This window comes from Camelus dromedarius, chromosome 2 (assembly GCF_036321535.1).
Source record: "Camelus dromedarius isolate mCamDro1 chromosome 2, mCamDro1.pat, whole genome shotgun sequence".
Taxonomy (NCBI): domain Eukaryota; kingdom Metazoa; phylum Chordata; class Mammalia; order Artiodactyla; family Camelidae; genus Camelus; species Camelus dromedarius.
The window spans coordinates 6258292-6271990 of record NC_087437.1 but is presented as its reverse complement, the minus strand read 5'-3'; the positions used below and the strand labels follow the sequence as shown (position 1 = coordinate 6271990).

Sequence of the window (13699 nt, the reverse complement as noted above, 5' to 3'; positions counted from 1 at the left end):
CAGTATATAGAATTAAGCTCACTGCTTATTGAATTTGCGTTTGATACGAGGATCAGTGCTGGAGTACTTGGCCCCTAATAGGTGTTCAGTATGTAGTTGTTAAATGAGAGATTTTGGTTATATCAAACAGTGGGGCATAGCTAAGCTCTTGTAGTGCAGCGTAATTTAAGGCAGTGTTTGTTCCTGTGACATACTCCAACGCTCTTTTAAGTCATTTCAGTTTGTGTGCTTGTTTGTTACGGGCAAGCATAACTGAATTAATCCTCATATCTGGGAATTATACTCATGTCTTGGGTTTTGTCAGTTCATTGAATAAACGATTTTTGCAAGTGCTTGTGTATTAGTACCTTGGAATATAGATAAATCACATCCTGTGTCCTTAGAAAGAGTACAGGTTAGTGGAAAACCAACCGTTACACTAAGGAATGGTTCCTGTTAGTGTGGTGTTGTACACAAGGTAAATGGGCATCTGAAGCAGTCAGGGAAGGAACTTCGAGGGAAGGTGAATTTTGAGCTGCATCTTAAGGATGGGGCAGAGGGGTCACATGTATGGAAATTCGGAGGGACGTGGTTTGGTGTAGCTGGAGGAAGAGTAAGTATGGAGACACCACAGCAGGTGTTCCCTCCTCTATACCTAGAGTTATTTAGTGGCTGCCACTGCCCTTAAGAAACAACTCAGGATCTTAAGTGTGGTCCCTAAGTCCTGCCTCCATCTCCTTCCTGAGCCTGATTTCAGCCTGCTGAGCCCGACTCCCTGTGACTTCAAATGGAACCTGCACCTCCTGTCTCTCTCTTGCTGAGCCCTTGCACAGATGTCTCCTCTGCCAGGAGGGCCCTTCCTCCCCTCCCCCAGTTCATTCTTACTCTCTCTTTTACAGTCTCCACCACTTGTATTTAGCTGCAGTATCAGGATAACCTTAAAAAGATGTCATACATCTGCTATCTTATAAAAATGTCTAATGTCGATCATTAATGTCAGTAAACTACAACAGAGAACCTTGTTTCCACTGTAGTTTTTGGTATGTTTTCCCACACATGATCTTATTTAATTCTTGTGTTTGTCATGAGATAGGTATTACATGAAATTAACAAATAGATAAAGTTTGTCTTTCATTACAAAGTGCCATCTTTTATGTAGAATTTAATTCTTCTGAAGAGAAAATAGATAATTGAAATAAAAGTAAAAACATCTTTCAAAACAAGAGTAGATACAGAGTTAGTCATATAGCATACCTTCTTTGTGTTTGTGTATGTGTAATTTTAATAAAATTGACTTAAAAGATTAGCCATAAGATATCATCTACTTGATGTCAAATATAAACCAGATGTTATTCTAAAACACTTTCAAACTCTACTTTTATCATTGAAACGCTGTTCCGTTTTTTGTAATATACATAAAGATTCTTGGAAATTCCAGTGGTTAACTTTTTTCATGAACTCCATTAATTTGATTAATCACCGTCATGGGTTAATGACATGTTTGCATCATTGGCTTGTGCCTGGTCCTTTTATTGTTTATTTATGGATGGTTAACTTTGTAAAGCTTGCATATCACATAACCATCAATAATATGTTACTGGTTTCTCAGAAGTTTCTCAAAATCTAAGCATTTACAGTTGAAATGCAAGGGCCTATGACAGTTTTCACCCACTGTAGTGGTATATTTAGGAGCGAAACTTCTGGTTCCAGCCGTGAACCAGATGTGAGTTATTTTTTCATGTAAGTAGATGGGGTTGACTCACAGAGCACAGATCACAGGTTGGGTAAAATGCACAGATTTCTTGCTGCCTTTGGTCTTCCCTGGTTTCCGTGGGAAAGGGGAGGATTTCTAACCAATGGGCAAGGTTCAAGATAACAGTTGACCCGTTTAGAGCGTGGCGAGTACAGATGGCAGAAATGTGTGTGTGCGTGAGGGGGCATCTGAGAGCCTGTGGGTCTGTAGGGAACTTGGGCTCTCTTCTCCCACCTTGTGTTTCTGAGCGAGTACTGAGCAGCCCCACAGAGCATGTGTTGAACTGCCACAGGCTCTCCCAGGAGAGGGCCCGGGGTCTAAGGCTAACTCTCACCTCGAGGGACAGGTCCTTGCTTCTTTAAAGTAATTATTACTAGATGATCTTAATTTCCTAATTTGTAGTCTGTTTTTTGGAATCTGTCTTCTCAAATATCTTTAATTCTAATTACTTACATGTATTTTATGCTAATATATGTCCCTGACATGTACCTACGAATTCTTGAAAACTTGATTTAAATTAATAACTAACTTGGATTCAGTTAGATTTCTCTCATTGTGCCTTATTGGATTCTTTCAAACTGTCCTCTGAAATGCCATAAATAAAAACATAATGATACCTTCCAGATACGGGAGATACAGAAGTAAATAAAATAGGTAAAGCTTTTGCAGTCATAGAATTATAATAGGGTGATGCCTGGTAAGGAAAATACAAACAAATTTGGAGCATGTCAGCTGGGGATAAATGTCGTCAGTGAAGATGGGTAACAAAGTGAGAGGAGGGGAGGGTGTGTGCTGAGTGTGGCCCTGTGATCATGGGGACCTAACAAATCAGGTGGCATTTGAGCCTGGACTGTGGAAGGCGGTGGAGGGGAGAGTCCTCTCCGTGGATGGGTGTCTAAGGGGAAGTGTTTTGGAACTAAGGGAAGGACAAAGGCCCCCTGTGGCAAGAACTTGCTTAGCACCTTTGAGGAACTCTAAAGAGGCCCTTAGGGCTGGAGGGCTTGAGCAGGAAGGGCGGGGGATGGAAGATCAAAGCTGAAGCTCCGGCAGGATCCTGTGGAGTCTTGTGAAGATATTTTATTTTATCCTGAGTGAGATGAGAAACTGCTGGAAAGTTTTCAACAGAGGTGAGACATGAGCTGAGCTAACTTATAAATGGATCACACAAGTGAGATTGTAGATGGCCAGGTTGGAAACAAGGAGACATACTGGAGAGAATTAAATAGTCCAGGCCGGGGTTGGCTGTGGCCCGGATCAGGGGGACTGTGGTACAGAATGGCCTAATTCTTGATTTCACTTTGAAGGTAGAAGCAGCACGATTTGCCAGTGGATTAGATAGGCTCCAGGAAAAGCTTTCTGCGCTGACCTGAACTTGAGCAGATATGTCAGTGATACTAAGGGCAGAGTGTCGCAGCAGAGGAAGTAGGAATGTGCAGACCTGAAGTGGCGATGAGCTGTGTTTTTGTTCAAGGACCAGGAAAAAGTCCAGTGTGGCCAGAGCGCAGGGCAGAGAGGAGGGTAGGATCAGAGCGCTAGGCCTGGATTTAAAAGAATTTGGATTTACAATGGAAAGAAGTCATGTTGAATGGTACATAGTAATGGACTGGAGGAGGTGGATATGTTCGGCTGTGAAATCTGGCACTAATAGGAAATCTCAGTTGGGTTACACAGTAAGGTTTCTGTTACTACATACAGCAAGGAGGCTAGAGGTGGGATGAATCTAGGCTGGGTCATCCACCGCAGTTAAGAGTATACATCTTTGTAATTGGGAGAAAAACCTCTAGAAGCCCTTGGGCAACTTCCATTCACATGGAATGGCTCATCCCAACCAATCTGGCACAAGAAATGGGGCCATGATGATTGGCTTAAAGCAGTTGTAACTCACCCCCTGGGTCCCTCTAGAAGCCCTTGGGCAACTTCCATTCACATGGTATGATGCATCCCAACCAACATGGCACAAGAAATGGGACTGGCTTAGACCAACTGTAACTCACCCACTGGGTTCCTCTCCAGGAGCACATGGCTGGAACAAAATTTGAATTTTGTTGCAAAGGCAATCAACAGTGTTGACAACAGCCAGGAAGAATGGAAGCTGGGAGACCCATTGGGGAGGGCGTTGCAAGAGTTTAAGTGAGAGTTGAAAGCTACGTTAGGAGTGGTCACACTACAGAGGAAATGTAAAAACTTGAATACAAAAATTTTACTTTCTACTGAAGTTTCCCATTACATACCTTCTCTCCATAAGAAAAATCTATACTAATGCTGTTGACAAAAACGCAGAACAAACTTAGTTCTTCATTTTCTAGTTACTGGCATCTGTTGCTTCATTGTGGTGCGGCACACGAAGGACTCTGCTGTGGAAGAGCAGGGACAGTCACTCGTGGCATCAGTCCCCAAGGGGAAAGCTGGCTGTTCCAATTCTGTATAGGATTTAGAAAAGTGAATAGGAAAGGCCCTATTAGGAGGGAAGGAAGTACGAATGAAACTGTGGAGGGATGAAAGTGCAAATGTTGTTATGTAAGCTACTTTGAAGCCACTTTGGCTGTAGAGGACCAGGTGATGCTCCTTAGTTGCTGGCCTGCCCTCAGTGATGTTACTTAGTACTGGAGTGGTTGGTGTAATGAAAATCATAGCATTTAGGATCTAAATAATTCACAATTTTGGCCATTTGATAGTGACTCCAAAGGTCCAGTGTGACTTATTCACAAATTATAATTTTGTGGAAGAATGTATAAACTATGCCTGCACTCACAGCTTATTTTCTTTTCTCACTGGACATGTGTTTATTCTTAGGATGATGATTTGGAGAACACCCATACCATGTGGCTATAAAGTGTCTATTTAACTTACAATCCTAGATCTTCAAAAGCTTGTCTGGGAGAAAAGTAAACTAGAATGCTTTCCTTTACAAGCATACCTCTTTTTATTGTGTTTTGCAGATATGGCATTATTTTTTGTTTTTGTTTTTATTTTTTTTAATGTATTTGAGGGTTTACGGTGACCCTGTGTTGTCAGATGATGTTTTAGCAATAAAGTATTTTTAATTAAGGTGTGTACATTTTTTAGATGTGCCATTATTGCACACTTAGTAGACTACAGTATAGTGTGAACATCACTTTTCAATGCACTGGAAAACCGAAATATTCGTGAGACTCCTTATTGTGCCATTTGCTCTGTTGCAGTGGTCTGGAACCGGACCCGCAGTATCTCTGCGGTGTACCTGTACACTATACTATAGTCAACAATAAAGAAAACTATTTATCCTATAAATCCTGGTTTAATTTTTCTTAGACATTTATTAAGCCATTATTAAGTCATTTGAGGTATTTTGGCCACTAATAGCTGTGTGACTGTGAATAAATTCCCCAACTTCTCTGTGGTTGCCTAACCAGAAAAAGGGATAATAAATAGTGTCTGTTGCATAGAGGGGTTGTGATGTTTAAAAGTAGAAGTGCCTGAACAGTGCCTACTTCCTAATCACTGCTGTGTTTTTGCTATTATTACTTAATTAAAAATGCTGTTTTCATTAAAGTGTCTTTGGGTTTCTCAGCCGTACCACTTAAAAGGGGTAAGCATCAGATCCACGTGGAGTTTTAGAAGCATCTCCTCACAGTCGCTCATATGCTTCTGAAAACACCTTGATCTCTTCATATGCTCAGTTTTCTCCCGGTTTATATGGTCACAACTGCCACCTTCTATTACTTTACAGCATTTGAATATTGAAAGGCCAAACAGATTCCTATTTCTCAGTATGAAACATTTAAGCCCACCTGTGAACCTTTCATATATTCTGCATAGTTCTGCATGGTTATGTCGGTTGTTCGTGAATCTAGTATTTTTATAGTTGATTGTTTACTCTGAAATTCTTGCTCTGATAGCCTGGAAATTATAAGCATTAAATCTGTTTTAATTTTCTTTTGACGATGGTTCTCTGTGTAGACCCTTACTATAGTCCTGTACCTGTTTAATAGACAACACTTGAATAATACAATTGTGTGCTTGGCAAAAATGAATTAGGGTTTCAGGATTTTACCAATGGGTGATATTTAATATTGAATGACATGTATTAAGATAAATGCTTTTATATATAATTTATTTGGCATTGTAAATGCATTTATCTTGTGAGAAACAGACCCCCTGTTGTCAGATGAAGTATTCTGGAAAGGTTTGGAGTAAATAAATAATAAAACTACTTTGATATACAATCTAACCAATATTAAATATTAAGACTTTCAGATGATTGATTTTAATACTTAATTAACTTAAAGTCCAATGTAGCACTCTTGCATTAAAGATTGACAGAATTTAAAAATGGAACTTCATCCTTTCTGTTTCCTGTCATTTCTCTTTTTCTTTCTTTTCTTCTTCCTTCTTTCCTACCTCCTTCTCTCCCTTATGATTAAGACTTTAAAACATCATTATTCCTGACCATCAAAATCTCTAGCTACCAATATTTCTAAATAAAAAATAAAGAGATTTTTTTTTGCCAATTCTATAGATAATGTTCCATTACTGTCTTAATTATGAAAACAGAGCTTCTTTCAATTTCATGCTTTTATAGCCAAGATGTCATATTTTAGGTTATATACCCATCATGGAGAATGTGTGCTACCTGTAACAGTTAATTCATTTATGCTGTATCCTCTCCCCCTTTTATAACTGTGCTATGGAAACAGTTCATTTAAGCTCTTTGATATGCTTTTCTTATAGGAGCTATCTTTATGTAAAGTAATATTACTCTGTCATTTCAGTGTTTGACTTCTAAGTTTACCATCAGTCAAGAATTTAAATGAATGAAGTATGCTTATATGAGCTTTTCTGAATATGGATGTCTTTAGAAGAGACAATTCAGAATGCTAATTCCGTGCCTGTGTATTAGAAACCGTGTAAGAATGAATAGAAGTTGAGAAACATAGAACTTCAGATTCAGAGGGAATCACCTGTTTTTCTAGAGGTTTTGTTTATATGATAATTTCTTAAAAGAGAAAATTTTATTCCACTAATCTGTTCTTTTGGCTGTACACTGCTAATAATTTGAAATTTTCACTTACAGACTTGCTTGTATTGCTTCAGTTTACATGGAAAATAAATTGTTTTGAAATTTAATTTAACATACTTGAAAACTGTCTTCCAGGCTTTAGTGCTAAACTCTTACCCTTTCATTAAATATTAACTATTTTCACAAGACTTCCCGTTTTTCAGACAGATTACTTTTAAGATTTAATACTGCAAAAACCAGATTTGTGAAGCTAATGCAACTGTCCTTATGATTAGTTTTGGATTTTAAATGGCAGTTTCAGCCTAACGTGTCAATTCCTGTGACCAGGATATCAGTAAAACCATATTATTTAACCAACTTTGAGTTTTGTGAATTCTGAGTTTATAAGAAGCAGGAAACTTTTAACTGTTATTTATATGTAAGTATATGTAGTGTGGCAAATGAGGGGTATCCCTTTCTCAGGTCTTAGAAGGTATATTGCTGTGCTTTCCGAATTGGACAAAATAAGATCGCCTTTATTTTTTTAGAATTCTTTACCATTTTTGTCAGTTCGGGCAAGTCTAGAGACAGCTTGGCATTATTTAAGAAAAACAAGTCTATCGGTTACGGATTTGAGGAGTCATTTACTAAGCTACATATTTTTGGTCATTATATATTTTTATATATGTATATACTTAGCATCTATGTAGGGAAGATTGAGACCTATCAAGTACACCGACATAAGATGCAGTGGTCTTTTCTGAGTTTCAAAGTGTTTATGCCATTTTGACTTTTATAGTCGTTATCTTAAAAATCTCCAGACTAAGAAAATTGCCTTAATTCTTTATTTGATTTTTATTTAATGTTTTCTTACAGTCTGATATTTATAGGTACAAAATTTATTCATAATGATTCATAGTGATTAAAATAAATACAGACACATTTGTTTAAAAACCTTTGCTGTCCTGCTTTTTAAAGGCATATATTTTCAGTGGTTGTTACAGTCAAAAACACAAATTGGAAAGTTCTTAAGAGAATTACTTCATATTTGAAAGCCACATTATATTGTAATTTTGTAAGATAATCATCATAGCAGTAACCAACACAGTTAAGTATTTTTTATGTTCTAAAAAGCTAAAATAGCCCTTTGTATTTAAAATAAAAAACCCCAGCACTTTCTTAAGTTACTTTTGAACTAGATTATTATTATATCTGTAATTGAAAGAAAAGGACATTATCCAAACTCTTTCTTCAACAATTTTCTTGAAAATAACTCATTATTACTGTTCAGCAAGTTTGCTTTATTTGAATATAAAGGTATTTCAGTGACTCAGTTTCAATCTATAGGCATAATAATTTAAAACATAGTAGATGCCTGATTCTATAGAATGGTTGTAAACTGGTGTATTTAGTAAATTTTGTTTTCTGGTTATTAGGTATTACCATAGACATCTCAATTTCTAAAACATTATTATAAAAGCCAAAATCAGTGAATGATTTGATCTTAACTTTCTCTAAGGAGTTTAAAAAGACCCTAAGCAACTATGAGCATCTTGAATGAATATTTGATCATCATGTTGTATTTTATTTTAGCTATAAAGAGGGGTTTTTTTAATGTTGCTTTTTGAAATATGCTTTGATATCAGTTTGCTTGTTGCTTATTTCTCAAAAGTTTAAAATGTATAAAATCCCCTTATTTGTATATTGTAGGTATAGTAAGTAACAGTGGGAAGTATATACTATAAAAATGAGAAATTAATGATATGAAAACATAGTATAGAATATTAAAGAAGTTTTAAGGAAATTCAGCAGTTGACTTGTAATACTCATTTTCAAATGTTTACCTTTGTATTTTTAAAGAGTATGACAAAATGTATGGAGAATATGAATTTTACATTAAAATAGTTGTCCATGGCCAAATACAATTTGGACATGTGTTTAATCAGTTCCACCCACTTTTTTTTTTTAATAAATTATTTGCCAACTCTCAGAACTAAAGAGATTTCACATAAAATTTTGGGTTTCTAGCTTTTCTTGAAAATGTTGAAGCAGAGAAGAGGATGTTGCAGTTCACAGACCTCCTCCCCTTAAACCCCCTTAGTGTACACCTTGTCTGTTTGACTTAATGAGAGCCACATGGATAGTGGGGTAGAGTGGGAGCTCTGGAGCCAGGTAGGGTGGGTGCTGGCTTCAACACCTACTGGTTGTGTGGTTGTAAACACATTACTTCATCTCTCTGCACCTCAGTTTTCTCTTGGTAAAATGAAAATGACAATGAAGGTACATCACAGGGTTGTTGGGAGGATGAAGTGATGAGTGAACCTGAACTGGTTAGAGTAGTTTTTGTCATGTATTCATTGCTCAGACGAAGTTAACTGTAGCTAATAATGCTTCTCGCCTGACCCCTTTAGGTGTTTGAGTTTGGTGATCTTTACTTCTCCGTAGTAAAGGACTTTGTTTTTCAATCTGTTCATTCATTTGGTCAGCAGAATTGATCAGATCTGTTTTATAATTGATTATCTGCATTTTGCTATCCTCTACTAGATTACATTCCCGAGAGTTCCTTCTGTATAATTAGCGCTCCATATATGTACACTGATTTGTACACAGAAGAAGCAAGAACTGACAACTGTTTAGATTTATGAACTTAGGATTTATGGCTTTTGAAATTCTTACTGTCTGTTGGCAGTGAAAGTTCTGTTTTCCTAAGTGCTGATTTTGCCTAACCCTCCGCTTCTCTTGCCATGATCTGAGGGGGAAAGGATTTGTTAACATCTGACTGCGAGTTGGGGTGGGTGAGAGTTGGAGGGGTCTGATAAAAATCAGAAAATGTTCAAGAGTGATTTTAAGAAGGGAGAGTTTTAGAAAGAAAGTAAACAGGATAAAGGAGCATTCTGTGTTGGGACAAGAATTTGTGTATTCACGGGCTTCTCTGGAACTTTCCTCCATTAGTGGAGATTACATCCTGCAAAATTATATACTCATTTTGGTTGGACTTGCTTTTCCAACTTAGCATTCCACATTTCCCCTGCCTATCATGTCCCCCTGCTCTTGAAATTTGAAAGATTATATTACTTACATTATTTTGGATGAAAATTAGTGAACCCAGTATATTTTTTAGAAGATTCTGATTTGGGAATGTCACTTGTACCTTATAGACATGTAAAAATTATAAGTAGTGTAGTTTGGAAGTTCAAAAACAATTTAATTTCTAAAACATCTTGTGTTTAAATTGGAATTCTTTGCAGAAAATTGAGAAGGAAAACCCTTCAAAACAATAAAAGAAGACATAGGTAATTATTTACATAATCTTGCCTTTGTAAGCATAATACGAGAGGCAGAATCCATAAAGGAGATACAGATATATTTGGGTACATAAAAATGAAAAAGTTACTATGCCCACAAAAACTATATATAATTTGGAGACAGACACACTCAGAGAAAGATATATATATGCTTATGACAAAGGTTTAATATACTTAATATTTAAAGCATGCTTACAAATCCTGAAGACAATCATAATAATAAACTGTATACACAAAAGACAGTAACAAATGTCAGGGAAAACATATGAAGTCTTCAGTAATCTCACTAGTTATCAAGCAAATGCAATATAAAACTTTATCATATTGGTTCAGTAAAAAGAGAGGAGTTACTCATTCTCACCGTTGAGAAGGGTCCAGAGGAAATGAATTGTTCTATTATATGAAAATCTTTCTAGAGCATAATTTGCCAAAACTTACCACGAAATATTATTTTTTATAATACATATTTTGGTCCAGCAATTATGCTTATAGGAATTTATCCTAAGGAAACAGTCATGGGTACAACACATATTACTGAAAGATACTCATTATGAGGCTGTTTATAGTGTTAAGTAACCAAAAGCATCCTGTTTACTAATAAGGAATTGGTTACATCGGTTGTTACAGTGATATAATGCTACGAATCCATTAGAAGTGATCACACAGACTTTTTTATGGGAAGGAAAATACGATAACTCATATAGTCAGTGTATTTAGCATGGTGGATCACATTAAAACTCTGTATTTTAAATACCCAGAACAAAGACAGGAAGAATATGCATAATAAACTAAAATGTTAACAGTGGTGCTTTTTGCAAATACAATTATGAATGACTTTCGTTTGCTATATTTTCTATATTTTGAAAGTTCCTGTTATAATTGTTATTTGGGCAGTAAAATAAAGGATGTTATAAATGCAACAGTAATTTAACTTTAAATTCGACATTTTGTACAGAAGTTTATTGAAAAATAAATGTAATTGAACATTGAGATAAAGGTTACCAGTGAAGTTCAGCTTTGGGGAGAAATTGTTGAAATGGAAATTTTGTGCCACTTTTTCATTTCTTTCCCTGTGCCTGCCATTGTGTGCTGACAGTCCCTGGAGCCTGTGGGAAACGTGTTACTGTTTGTAATGCTCATTTAATCATTTCAGTTTTGCATTTATGCCCAGTCATAGCAGAAAGAAAAAAATTTATCATTTTTCTCCATGTTTTTCATCTCCCAGGTAGCCACTTTTGGTGACATTCATTGTCCAGTTCTCATAATGTATCCTTCCTTATCTGAAACAAGACATCCTCTGGAGCCAGAGGAACAAGAAGTGGGCATCGACCCCTTGTCCAGTGACTCCAGCAAGCCGGGAGGTGAGTTTTGTACACAGATACCTTCTGCAGCCCTGGGGAGCCTGGCAGAGGGTCTCCAGCCAGCCCTGCCTGCTGTGGGTGTCCTTCTCTAGGTTGAGATGAGCAGGGCAGCTTTGAGGACTTCTCCTCGGGTGGACGTCCAGCGCTCTGACGCTGATGAACACCACAAAACGGTGACTTCTAATTATGGAAACACACTACCGATAGCCAAGTGTTTAATGTACTGTCATTCTTTTAAAAAAAGCATAAACAGTTTATTACTTCAGCATAAGGATGTTGAAATGCAAAATGGCCTTTGTACATCTTTTAAAGAAGTCCAAGCTTTTGGTGTTAGGGATTTTTTTTTCCTTTCAGCAAACTGAGATAATTACAGGACAAAAGACTTGTCTGATATCCTTTTTTTAAATAATTGAAATTTGTGTTACTGTACTTTTAAAGATCTATGCATTGAATTTGTTAAAAGACAGACTATATTCTGGGTCTACCCTATAAAAATGTATTAAATGTGTGTGTATTCAGAACTCTGTATTTGTTTCTCAGTATTAGTAATAGCATAGTATCTTAGAAGGAAACAGTGAGTTTGTGAGAATTATTGAAGCCTTACCTTGTTTTTAACTAATTCACTAAACATTTGATAAAGTTGATTCATTGTCTCAAGTAACTGATTTTTCACTTATTAAATAAATACATGTATCAGGATTATAAGATTTATTTTTTTTTAAATAATAATTAGTCAAAGTCATTCACATGTTTTATGTACTTCAAATACAGTTTTTTTTTCCTTTATTGATGTAAAGGTCTGCCATTAACTCATGTTCTAGGAACTAAAAAAAAAAAATTGATTTCTTAAAGTAGCTATTTCCTTAGTACACAAGCCCTTGAGTTTATGGAGTGTGTTTGTCTTTTCTGCATCTTTTAATACCTTCCACATCATACAGATGCCATTGTTGGTTTTAATGAAAATAGTATGCAACTTATTTTTATGATTTTTATTTTTATATTTGCTTTTATTTAGACTGCTGTGTAAGGTTTTGATAATATGAAAAAATTAGTGTCCAATTTCAATTTTAAGCATTTAAAAAAATTCAGTGGTAACAATAATACTGTCTTCCCTAGTGATGTTTTTTCTTAAATGTAATATCTGTAAGAAGTACTTATAATTAAATAGGTCAAATTAATTTATAAGCACTTCTGTAAGTAGATATTGTAAAAGTGAATATATTTTTGTGTTAATATTTTCACCAGAATTTTCTAGTCTGTGTGCTTATTTCAGAACATAGGGTTGGTTTTTTGTCTTTTTTTTTTTTCCCCTTAAGTGCATATTTTCCTGTGGTCTAGTCATTAAATATTGAGGTTCTTTTTTTTTTTTAATTGGTTAAAAAACATTTTAAATTAATTTTATCTTTTATTGTTTGCAGGAATGAGTAGTTACCTTTACTGAAAAGGCTTTTCGTTTATATCCTAGCCAACATTTCTGTGACATACAAAGTTATTAAGACTGAATTGATGTTTAAAAGTGCCATTAATTCATTTACCCCAAATGTTCATTAACAATGTAAATGTATGCTGATGTTCTATGAGACAAGGAAGTGACTAATGACTCTTCCAACTAACAACACTTAAAATGAATAGAAACTTTAGATAGCTAATCTTGAAGTAATCAAGACCCTCATTCAGCTTGGCATCTCTGTATGCTCTAAAACAGCTGTCAACTGTTAAAAATATATACAAAACACACATACGCACACGCACATGCAGAAAGAAGGATATGTAAATATCTAGTTCTTCAAAGCCATAAAGGTTACTAACCGTAGTGGGTTTTATGCATTGTATATGTAAATATTTTATATAAAGCATCTATTTCATCTGAGATTTTCTTTGCAGAAAATCGTGTGTTGCATTTTAATGGGGTTGTCATATTTACTTGAAAAAATCATCACCTTTCTAGTAATGGTTTGTTTATTTCAATATATGTCTTTGATGGGGTTCTGCACATATTTAAGGCCTTTTACCCATTTTTTCCCACAAGGGAATTTGTGGCAACTGGATGACTCATTTTGTAAGAAGTCAAACACTGGACTTAATCAGTGGTTTCCCTGCGTGGAAGCCATGGTTTTTTGTTTGATTTTTTAAAAAAAAAAATCCCTGTTATATATTTCATAAGTAAACAAATAGGTCTTTAATTTCTCAAATCTGTATTCTAACATTTATAGAAAAACAGTACATTACTGATTTAAATGATTCTGAGTATTCTGGAAAGAATTAGCAAAAATAGCCACATAAGAGGAATATTAGAGAGAAAACTGCATATGATTGGTTTACT

The 13699-nt window shown here is 35.6% G+C and overlaps 1 protein-coding gene across 7 annotated transcripts in view; it reads left to right on the top strand.

Annotated features, from left to right (window-relative positions):
* TBC1D5 (TBC1 domain family member 5) overlaps positions 1-13699 on the top strand; it is a 498316-nt gene that overhangs the window by 178373 nt on the left and 306244 nt on the right. For all 7 annotated transcript variants that reach the window (XM_064490964.1, XM_064490965.1, XM_031470042.2 and 4 more), the window contains one exon: positions 11241-11376. In XM_064490964.1, coding sequence (XP_064347034.1) covers positions 11280-11376 — 97 coding nt within the window. In that variant the 5' untranslated portion in view covers positions 11241-11279. The remainder of the gene's footprint in view (positions 1-11240; positions 11377-13699) is intronic.